Source organism: Pempheris klunzingeri, chromosome 1, assembly GCF_042242105.1.
Source record: "Pempheris klunzingeri isolate RE-2024b chromosome 1, fPemKlu1.hap1, whole genome shotgun sequence".
NCBI classification, from domain to species: Eukaryota; Metazoa; Chordata; class Actinopteri; order Acropomatiformes; family Pempheridae; genus Pempheris; species Pempheris klunzingeri.
Window position 1 is genome coordinate 34,938,633 of NC_092012.1, and position 12,085 is coordinate 34,950,717.

General features: G+C 46.2%; 1 protein-coding gene across 5 annotated transcripts in view; it reads left to right on the forward strand.

Annotated features, from left to right (window-relative positions):
- Window positions 1-12,085, forward strand: part of adcy7 (adenylate cyclase 7) — a 49,692-nt gene that overhangs the window by 14,149 nt on the left and 23,458 nt on the right. For all 5 annotated transcript variants that reach the window (XM_070834765.1, XM_070834772.1, XM_070834779.1 and 2 more), the window contains exon 2: window positions 9,756-10,462. In XM_070834765.1, coding sequence (XP_070690866.1) covers window positions 10,298-10,462 — 165 coding nt within the window. In that variant the 5' untranslated portion in view covers window positions 9,756-10,297. The remainder of the gene's footprint in view (window positions 1-9,755; window positions 10,463-12,085) is intronic.

The window sequence follows — 12,085 nt, forward strand, 5'->3', positions numbered from 1 at the left end:
CTGGTTACCGATCAGTTTCCTGTCATTTGACTAATTGATTAATTGACTGATGGTTGCAGCTCTGGAGTCATTCCTTAGTGGCGTTGAAGCAGCAGCACAACACTCCCTGACGTGAAGGACACTGAACCACGTACATGGTGTGGTTCTACCTGCTGCACAGGACGTACTGACCTTCAGCAGAGGGATATCAGGATGAGGCTTTACTACAAAAACTAGAATATTCTCTGTGGCGTGTATCTGACATGCGCCTGTGATGAAGAATATGTAGGAACGCTTTACAAAGACATTTATTTAGGCTGGTGGAACTTTTCATTGTTGATGTTTTTAATGTGACAGTCAACTTTAATTTCTAATTTTAAGCAGAGTCCAGCGTTCACCATCGGCTGAATTTAACCCTCAGTAATCAGTTGACACAAACCACATAGATGTGACGTCATTTATGCTGCACCTGTGCCAAATTTCTTTTCATTAAATAGTTTCTTCACCTGAGACACTCATAGTCCGTAATATGTCTACTGGGGAAACAGAACAAGCTCTAGTGTACACACACCGAATACCTCTGGAAGTCGATCGGTAACCTCCCATTTTTCTTGTGTTACTGTGATAATAGATATTATGTAATTCCATTGTCAGTGTGTCAGTACAAATCACTGCTGTCAAGGTCCCATTAACCTTAATTTGCTTTTAAAGTGGAACAAACCTCACCCTGTTGTACAAACAATTATGACCCAATACTGAGAAGGGAGCAGGTTTAAAGTCAGAAAAGGCACTGCACTCGGAAGACGTTTGCTGTACGTTTAATCTGACAGTTTACTTTTTAAATCTCACTACCTTTGTTCCCCCCAGAAGAGCCAGTCAGAGAAAGAGGGGGGGGGGCTCTGTCTGTAAGGGGTCACATCTCTCAGTGACAGCGCCGCAGGATGCAGGCCGCCCATCACAGCTGACACGTGAGGGCGTGACGGTGATACGAAGCGCCTCGCAAACACACACACACAAAAGAAGAAGAAGAAGAATGGCTCACTGGTCCAACTATAACAGCACCACAGGGATTGTCACTCCGATAAAGTCCTGGCGTGGCCTCCATTGTCGGCACTTCCTAAAGATAACAGAGAATGTGTCGAAGTACGACCATCATGGAATATGTTTCCCTCTAATGCCTGCTGGGGAATACTTTATCCTTGCTTCTGGAGCTTCAAAAGGCCTCTCTATTAAAGGGGTAGTCCGTATTATCTGAAGTGTGGTTGTCTGAGCTCCTTCTCCATAGACAGTGTTTGGAGAAGCAGGAATCCCGGCACAGACGCTAAGCACATTGCATCAGATCACCCTTTCCAACACAGCTGTAGTGTTTATATCACTCTCTTCAAAGTCACCACACTCCGTTGATACTTTGCTACTGCTTCCTCAAGCAGTGAACGAACTAACCTTTTAAAACACCAAAATCTCACAATAACACAAACTAACTAACCAAGACAGCAGCAGACCAGCAAGTAGCACTGTGCAGCAGGTAAATGCCTGCAGGTAAAATGACTGTTTTTGTCAATGGAGTCTGGCAGCGTTTAAGCTTCACTTCCCTGCCATGAAGGTTTGTCTGATGGCAATGTAAAACGGAGAATCTTACACCCTGCAGGTCTAAACCTTATTGACGTTTCACAGTTTAACTTCACGTGTCAAAAGGAATTTCATCCTGCTTAACAAAGTGCTATTTGACAGTGAGAAGTCGCTATGGGAGCGGGTACAGTATGGATCAGTTAAAACAACAGTAGTTATGACAGTAGATTGTAGGAAACATGCACCAGATGGCCCCGTCAGCAGCCGGGGCTTTATGACAGCCTGGAAAATCACCATCATCAGGCTGATCCGATGCCGCCACCCGGTCCTGTTGCAGCCGCTCGGCGTGATACCCACGTTAGGTTTTGTTTAGTTGTGTAAACAGCTAAGCTGTGCTTGTGCTGGTCGCAGATGTTGAGGTTTCTCTCTGAGCGGCAGTGCTGGTAGTGAGCTGGCTGGCGGACTACGGGATAATTATGGTTTTCTTATTGGTGGTGGTGGAAGGGGCTGGGCGTACAGAGGGGCCCTCTGCTCCACAGTCACAGGATGGAGCGGGTCCAGTTATGAAACCTGAAATGGGGATGTGGCCGGCTGCACCAGCTGGAAACAATGGTCTCTCTCACTGCAGCGCATTCTTTCCACCCTGTTTTTCTTCTCAAGTTTGTTTCCAAATGATGTATATTTTGGAAAGCAATCACACAGACACAAATCCTTGTACAGAGATCATCTTTCAGTGTGTGTGAATGTACATTGTGCAAGTTTCATTATGCACTATAAGATGTAGCGCCAACTACCAATAATGGAGAATATTTCTTTTTCTCTGGCAAGATGTATCGTTCAGAATTCACTCTGTGAGAAGACTTAACTTTTATTGATTTTTAACCAGAAACAGCCATTAGATCGCTCTCTTCAAGCCTACCAGACTTCATTGACAAAAACAGGCATTTTACCTCGCTGAATATGGGAGTTGCTGGTCTAGTTGCAGTAACTTTTATCTTTTAATATGTTACTTTGCAGCCAAACTAACCCTTAAAAGCACCAAAGTTACACAATAACAAACAAACCAAAGGATCACGGCAGCAGCAGAGCAGCAGCTCCTGTGTCCTGTGAGCTAAAATCCCTGTTTTAGTGAATGTAGTCTGGTGTGTGTGCTGTTTGTGGTTAAACCAAAAGGATCTTCCAGGTCTCTCTCTGTAGGGATCCTTTCCATGATGCTGTCACACACTTAGAATAACACTCTGAGCCTGTCAGTAGATCAAACAAGCTCTTTTAGTGGACCTACTGTGATCAGGTGCAGTTGTCCCAAAGGATCACGTTGCAGCCATTGCAGCCCGTTTGGTGGCTGCTGGCTGAGGTGATCTACTGGACCCGTTCCAACACTTTTACCAGTCATTCAGACACCAGGACATGTAAATGTAAGGCCCACAGGTTTAAAGACTAGAACAGAGGTTCAGAGATGCACAAAAAGTTTTATTGGTCAAAGATGAACTTCAGCAGTAAAATCCTTTTCTGGTCGGGGTCGCATCTGTCAGAGAAGAGAGCGTTCCCCTTCAACAAGTTTGTTACTTAGAGAAACTCTTGTTACCAGATGAAATCATTTTTTTCTTTTTTAACCATAACCGGTTTGAGTGAGTGGACCTCGTCTGAGCCTCCTGTTTTCTCCTCAGTGCTGACATTATGCTCAGGACGACTCGGGTGACTGATGGACAGCTCCTTTCCTCTGTGATTGTGCAGGTGTTTTCAGATCCAAACGGCGCATGAGAAGGAAATGGCAAAGACTAATTCAATGAATGCCATTTCAGTATTGGATTTGCCCCGTGGCTGATACGTTTAGCTCTAAACTCTATGTATCTTTAAATCAATAAACCCCTCATTGGACTGCTGCCTGTGTCCAGCAGCAGAGTTGATGGTTTCACTTGTGTCGGTGCGACTCGGCTGCAGTTTGTGGAAGTAGACGTGAAACACTTAAGCAGCAACGGCCGTCCTCCGAGCACGCGGTGCTCCCGCTTGAACTTCCTGTATTTATTATAAGCAGTGGCATTTGGGGCTTAAATCAGCGCTGAGATGGCATCCTGTTAATGTTGTTTGGTTTCAGCAGCTCCTTCTGGTGAATGTGGCTAATTTAATAGCAGCAGACAGAACTGGGAGGACAGGAGGCCTAATCTAATCTGGCTCGTGCATTGCTGTACATACATCAGTCATCTGTTTATGGAAAGGCTCTGTGTGTGAGCAAGGAGGCCTGTACCCCTCCCCAATTCTTTCTCCAGAACATACTGGAGACAACACTGCCTACTAATTTACTCTTAAGTTAATATTTGTAATATAAAACATCAGAGCTGCTCCGTCAGGACACTTAAACGTTTATTATCTGCAGTTTAATCATCACATGAATCCTCTTTTAGGTTCCCCTGCCTCACTGTCCACAAAACAATTCATTACAAACATTTGGGAGGCTAAAAATATTTCCCAAATGTTATCAGTTTCAAGTTAGGATGAACTTAAACATCTTGACAACAACCTTTTTCCAAAGCAGCCCACGTCGTGCATGTTTTTTCTTTCTTTTTCCATGCACTCAGTGATGCACAGCTCTCCTCCTAATTCAACAACATGAGGATAAATTGTTAAAATAAAGGCACAAATGCCTAAAAATGTTAATGATAATTGAAAAAAATAAAGAACTTACTGCCCATTGTAACTCCTTAAACTCTGAAGTCTGTTTTATCTGTTAAATCTTCTTTAAAGAGCCAAGATTTTTACACACAAGATAAAAATCCCAACAGCTGTAATTTAAACTGACGCAAAGAACTAACTACTCATTGAATTTATACCGTGCTGTAGCCTGGGTGAGAGATCTCAGGGTATGAACTGGATTGAATGCTGGTTGGACATTTGCTGGCCTGGTGAATACGAGTCTTAACTTAATTAAACAGTAGTGACATTTTACTGGCTGAACACTGTAGGCCGACAGAGTGAAGGGGAGCCGGCGCTCACAGAGAACTGAAACTGAAATTAACTATACTTGGTAAGAATTTACAGGCCAACTTCGCTATTATTAAACCTGGGCCCTGTTTGTTCATATCCTGGTGTGACAATGACTGGTAGGTAGTGAAAGTGTTGGAAATGGTCCAGTAGATCACCTCAGCCAGCAGCCACCAAACGGGCTGCAATGTGATCCTTTGGGACAACTGCACCTGATCACAGTAGGTCCACTAAAAGAGCTTGTTTGATCCACTGACAGGCTCAGAGTGTTATTCTAAGTGTGTGACAGCATCATGGAAAGGATCCCTACAGAGAGAGACCTGGAAGATCCTTTTGGTTTAACCACAAACAGCACACACACCAGACTACATTCACTAAAACAGGGATTTTACAAAGGGGTTGCTGGTCTACTGCTGCTGTTTGTGTTATTGTGTGACTTTGGTGTTTCAAACAGTTAGTTCAGATCCAACACAATACTTATAATGGGAACAAGCTAACAAATTAAGACAGTAGTAGTAGTAGTAGACCAGCCACTTGTGTTCTCTGTGCTAAAATCCCTGTTTTAGTGAATGTAGTCTGGTGTGTGTGCTGTTTGTGGTTAAACCAAGAGGATCTTCCAGGTCTCTCTCTGTAGGGATCCTTTCCATACTGCTGTCACACACTTGGCAAAAACACTCTGAGCCTGTCAGTGGAAAAACAAAAGGTCGATTAAGACACAAAAAGGTATATTTTAGTGCTTGATGAATGTTTGATGGGCAGCTGTACTGCTGATGTCTGCGAGCCTGGCTCCTTTGGTCGAGCTGACCTTTACCCACGTCGCCTTAAACACTGGATCTGTGCAGCATGGGCTGAGAAATGTGGTTGGCTGTTTTCTTTTGCAGAGGTCACTCTTTGTCCCCTTTTTGTCCGAGCTCACTGAATGCCAGCACAAAGACGGCCATAAAAGCAGAGTGATTTGCTTAGGAAACAGACCTGCCTGTTTGCTCATGAAAAGGCTTTGAGTTGGGCGGTGGTTTGGTGAGGATCTGACCAGGTCTTTAGATAAGATTGGTTTATTACCCGTGAGGTGATTACTTGGCTCAAAGGAACATGGATTGGCTATTCCCAGGCAGCATTCAGCCAGAACATTCCCAGGATGAATGTCTCAAATCACGAACCTCCCTTGCTTCCTTCAGATTAAAACCTTCAGTCAGCCTCACGTGGGAGGAAGATTCAAATTAATTCATGATAATAATGACGTGTGACAGCCATTCATCTCAGCTCCAATATGCCAGAGTAGCGAGCCAGAGCACATCCAAACACTGAGGACTGTATTAGATCCTCCAGTCACTTCCTTGAGGCGTCCATGGTTCAACTACAGTCTAGGAACTGACTTAAAAAGATGTTTTTTTTCCTACAAACTTTGTGTCTCACGCTGCTCAGGACCTGTTTGTTCAGCATCTCAGTTTTTCACGGACTTCAGACCAACTTTATGGCCGACAGCGGTTTGTTTGCTGAACCGAACTCTTTCCAGACAGCTGAGGAGAGAGAGCTTTTTTTGGAGCTCACTGTTCACTTTGAGTAGCACACGCTGCCATGTTTATATTGTCTGAGGAGGCGTCCACTGTTAACCTCTAGAGTCACGATGGACTGCAGGAGCTCAGGGAAGCTTGTGTTAACCAAGTTAAAGTGAAAATCGACTTTCATTTTCAAACATCTTTTCATCAAACAAAAATTTGAATTAATAAAATGGATTTATCGTCCAGCTCTAGAGGATTTATTATATTTTTTTATTATATTTGTTTGTAACCAAAAACCATAACACTTTCTTTTTTTGATGGTGTTCCTTCGTCTGGATGCCGAGTTTGTTTTGTTGTAGCTTACATGGAGCCTGATATTCTGATCATAATCAGTTTAAAACTTTTTCATTCATCAACAGAGGAACTACCGTGTAAATGATCAAACCTGATCAACGTCTGGCTGCGTTCTTTCTGCACACGCCGTTTGTCTCAGTGTCTCTGTACAGTTTATTTTTTATACAAACTCGTAAAGAACTGATCACTTCAGGCCGTGTGCTGCAGCTGGTGTGACTACATGTGAGCACCAGAGCTGAAGTCAGTTAGTCAGAGTGAGAAACAGTGTGCATGCAGCAGACGCTACCGACGGTGGGCTGGATCACATCGCCACCAGTGCCACATTTAGAAACTTTAATCACTCCCAGTAGGTACTGGATGGTGACGGGCTCACCGTAGAAAAATGACACCCGCTCACAGGGTCTCCACACCAATCATGGTCACATTGTTGTTTTTGTGAAGCTGCACACACACACACACACTCAGAGCTCCCAGCCTCTGTCACACTTCAGCTCCTCTTTTCTTTGGCCTCTGCGTTGCTGCTCCCCAGCAGCAGGCCTGCACTGATGGCGTGCAGTGACGTTAGTTGGTTTTGTGTGGCTGCTGTTCAGGATTCAGTGACGCCAGTTTACAAGGCTGCCATGCCATTCTCTCATTTGCCAGGCTTTCATAGTAAAAGAGCTGGCAATCAATGCAGCACAGTGTCAGCCATTCATTGGCGCTCGCTGAGAGACTCAGCTTCATTGAAGCGTACATCCAGCCCCCCCCTCGTCTTCCAGCTCAGAGCCACAGGTCTGACGGCGTTTTACCAGGGTGACATCAGAGCGCCGTCAGGGCCAGGAGCTTTAACATCTGCTAAACGAGGCTTCTCACACTGTCAGGCGGCTCTCCAAAGACCAGACCAACCTTTCAGATGCTGAGTCACCTGACCTCGAGCAGCGATACAGGAACATTTTATTAAACTCTTCCTGCCCTTGTTGTACTCACACTGAGGGCTCGGTGCAGCAGCTCACGGGCTCATTGGCTCTGGGCCACAACTGCATTTCTGCTGGTTTCCTGGTCATGTTCAGTCTTGTCAGTCACTGGTGGATCAGTGAGCTCAAGAGTTTCTAAGAAGCCGTGAAAAAACAGACATTTGTTTCCTGGAAGATGCAGGAAAAACACATTCTGAGACCTCAGCGTTCCTCCTTTATTTCTGTCAACTTACTGGTGTAGTGGGAAGGAGAAGCACCATCCTGTGGTCCATTCATACAGAAAGTTCCCTTGAGTTTTTTCTGTGGTTAATGTCTGTAGTTCATGTGCCTAAACTAAACCCTCCCTTTAGGTTTTTCTTAAGTGATGCTACTGCCTCGTTTAAAGGGACAGTCTGTAATATCTGCAGTGGGGTTATCTGAGGTCCTTCTCCACATTACCTACAGTAGATGTTGGTCTGAACGACCCCATGATCAGAAAACATATCCATATGTGTGACTTCCTGCTTTGTCTACCACTGATGATGACATACGATATGAGCTTACATACGAGATCCAGATGTGTTGTGTAGTAGGTATGTGGAGTAAATGACTTCCACGGTGTGAACAGACCGTAAACGTCTCCTCAGGGTTCCCTCCTCACAGGCCAGCTGGTTCTGACTGATGTTAGAGGAGGACGCATTTTTACCCTCCCCGCTCGCCCTCCCGCTGCTCCGGTCCTCGCACTGCTGAGTTCAGGCGCCGTCGGCTGGATGCTGCTCTGTCCAGCAGCAGCAGCAGCAGCAGCAGTGAAAGGGAAAGTCATCGCGCCGCCTCGGCAGCACTGTGTGTGTGTGTGGTCCTGTGTTTTGCTCTGCTTTTCTCTTTTTATGACACATAGCATCTGTTGCTGTTGCTATGAGAGGGACAAACATGAAGCAGAGCCTCTCACACACACACCTAGACACTGCACACAGCAGTGATGTTGGCAACCACAGGAGGAAATGAGGTTTCTATTGACAGCAGAGCGAAGTTCACATTGTTCCTATTGAGCCTCAGACGGTGTCTCCTCCTCTCTCCCAAACAGATCTATGGAGCTCTGATCAGCTACCAGCTGGCAGCTTCTGGTTGTAGTGATGAAATGTGAGGATTTAGTTGTGAACATGGTAGATATTGAACAGCCGTCTCTGTAAAGATGTGAGTCCATAGTTTTAGGGCAGGTAGACTATTCACATGAGTGTGTCCCAGGTTTTGTAGCATCCCCAGAGCCGTTGAGGGTGCATCTGATTTTCTCCAGCTGATGTTCTGCGTCACAGCTTTGCTGCGTTGGTTGTGCGATGCATCTTTCCACTGGATACAGAGTTTAGCATCTTGCTAGTAAATAACAATAACTGTCTGTGAGTGAGCAGGGAGACTGGACGGGGCTACAAGCAAACCGAAAATAGTAACTGTGGGAGGAGGTGTAATATTACAGCCATAAGTCCTGGAGATGGTGACAATAACGGAGACCAGAAAGAGGGAAGCAGGACCACAGCATGTGGTAGACAGTATAAGGCTCAGGTGTGTTTATCTTTAGCTTACACTGTGTTAACAAAGTGTGTGTTCTGGCTGGCATCTCCTCTCAGACTCAGGTGTAGATTAGGGCTCAGAAAACATGACCACGATAATATTGTCCATACTGGCTGTTTGTTTCTGCTGTTTAATTGGCTGTTAGTCTGATCCACACCCAGATGTTATCATCGTTATCGACGTACATTTTGTCACGATCAGGTCTTCATGGCCCAGCAGCAGGATGTGCACGGTGTGTTTTTATATGTTTCCAGCTGGTTTTTGATCTTAAGATACAATAAAAATGACGGGGGAGCTGAGACCACTGGATTGCTGTTTTGCTTCAGGTGATAATTGAACCTTTATTGTTTAGAGTCACCACAGATGCTCAAACTGATCCTACAGCAGTGACACATGCGGTCACCATGGATTCCACCCGGCCCGCTGTCTCCAGGTGTCGCTGTGACCTTGGCCATGGATCTGTGGTGTGTGTTGGTTCAGTGGAGGAGCTTTAACTGGTTTGTGGCTGTGTACAAGTTCACTCCACCACGTTGTGATGTTCAGTAAGTGGCTCCAGAGCCGCTGCTCTCATGAGCAGTGCGGCCCGTCAGCACGTGAACCCTCGGCCCACAGCAGGCCTTGGGCAAACAGAGACGGGGGCTTTCTGGATTGTGGAAATCTGGGAAGTTCAGGTGTGAATAAGCATGTGCTCATCGAGGGATCCGGATATTAATGTCTCACTCTCAAAGAGTCCCCAGTGAGTCACACACACTACGGTCCCTCCTCGGACCACGTAGACACATTTTGATATGGTGTTCATGTCGAGGTCTTGGCGTGTACTGTGTTTGTTTTTGTGTGTTTGTGTACCTTTGGTAAACTATTCGTCTTCTCCTTCCAGGTGCCTCTAAGGATCGGAGCTGCCGACCCAAAACCTGGTGTGGTCACCGATGACCTTTGCTGCTGCCCTCACCAGCTCCCGCACTCTTCGTCCTGCTCTTCCTCCTCATCCCTCTCCTCCCCTGTCTTAGACTCCCATCCCCTCCTCCCCCGTGTCTCTCAGCCCCGGACTTATTACTCAAACCCACTGAAGGGAGCAGCACAGTAGCTGGCAAAGGATGAAGCGGGTCTGCCTGCCAACAGCAGACAGAGGATAGAGGACACAAAGGGAGCAGCGAAGGGGAGAGAATCAGAGGGAGGGAGTGACGGAGGGGACGGCCTGCGGAGAGAGAGCTGCAGCGAAGCCAGGAGAGAAGCAACAACACCGTTCGAGATGCCACGCCGAAGGACAAACACAAGTTTCACCTGAGCGTCATGAGCTAGCAAAGGGCCCCGAACAGACCCAGAACTGTGGACGACTTCTTTACACACACACAAACACACTGTCCTGCTCTCTGGGGCTCCTGGTTGACACCTGATATGCGTCTGTAACAAGTATCAGCCATGCCAGCCAAGGGGAAGTACCTTTTGAACGACCAGGAGCTGAAAAATGAGGCGCTGTACCGCAAATTCTCATGCATCAGCCAGTACCAGCCGCTGGTGCTCCTGCTGGGCCTCTCCATGTTCTCCTGTTGCATCCTCCTCATCCTCTTCTTTAGCCTTCAGCTGGTGAGTCCTCACAGCCATGTGTTTGTTAAAAACTGAGAAAGATTTTGAGCTGTTGCAGATTTCACTCTGGTCATGACGATTAGGTTGCTGATGCAAATGTTTGAGTGTCCTCAATTTTACCACTAGTTATTTGCCCGTGAGCCACTGTTAAAGGATAACTCTGGTACCGGGCTCTATCTGTACATGTCCTGGTGTCTAAATGACTGGTAGGTACTTAAAGTGTTGGAATTGAGTAAGTGAATTGAGACGAGTCTGTATGAACACAGCAGCCCTGGTAATTATAACCCAGACCACACCATCTCTGCTTTCCTCTCTCTAGTATTTCTATGACAGCTAATTGATCAAATTATGTCACATAAGCAAATTAAAGACACCATTATGATCAGATCACTGGCACTGCTATCACATAAGATGCTCTAGAGAAGAAAACCTGCCTTGAGTATTATTTTCAGCCACTAATGGATCGTTCATCAGAGCCTGGCCGATGGTGGATTTTTGTGGCCAGGATTGATATTCTGAAGATCCCTCGGATGTGCCATTTAAACAAAAAATTGTAGCCAAGAGCTAAGATTAAGCAGAACAAAATGTGCAAAATGTTAAAAATTTTCCACAGCCGGCGTGCAGGTGTGTGTGTGGCACTCGCAGAGGGCGGGGGACTCCCCGCTACCCACACGCCTTCTTCAGTGAATGCAATAATGGAAGAGCTTGAAAACTAAATCCTCTATTTGGAATTATTATGCTGCATCTGAAGTCTCCGTTACCATGGAAACCCAAACAATGAGCTGGTTTAAAACATCTATTAGACCCAGCAAAGTGAAACCTGAAACTGAAGTGTTTCTGACGTTACACCACAGCCACCTCGACGCTCTTCGCCATCGTCTGTTGTGTTGGTGTTGGCATCCCTACAGCGGTGCATTGTGGGATATGTATGATACTGAGAAAGTGGCCACTGATTGAACACGACTGTGAAATGTACGACAGCACAGAATGATGTTACTGACATCCAGTATCAAAATACACCAAGAAAAAGCATGCAAATCAAAAATGAGGATGTTTTGAGAAGCACTCGGCCCTGCGGCGTGTCCCTGTCCCTAATGTGATGGCAGCAGTAGTCTAACGTTTAGAGAAGCAGCATGTGACTGGATGGACGGTCGGTCTGTGGAGAAGCGACAGATGAAAAACTCCCTCCTGTCTGTCGACGGCCACTTAAAAAAGACACTTAACTCCCCTCCAGTGGCAGTGCAGCTGCCCAGAGGCGTGAATGAGCGGGTGATTGTGTACCTGCTCAAAAGTGAAGGAGGATATCGCTGAAATAGACGCAAAGATGGAGAGAAGGGTTGGAAATGCATCTGTTGAACGACATGGCCTGCCGTTCTCCACACAGGGGTCAGAGGTCAGGAGGAGCTACTGAGCCCTGAAACCACTTCACTGTGATTACAGTCAATCTGCCTGCACGCACTGCTGAACACACCAGCCTGCCGCACTTCAAACCAGAAGCACCTTCGTGAGCTTTGTCAGTAAGCTGAACAAAGCAAACGGAGTGGAGAAAGGACGGAGGCACGAGAAGGTGGTTAAAACAAAGCAGCTGTCACAGAGCAGAGGAGGTAACCGCCGCCTGACGGC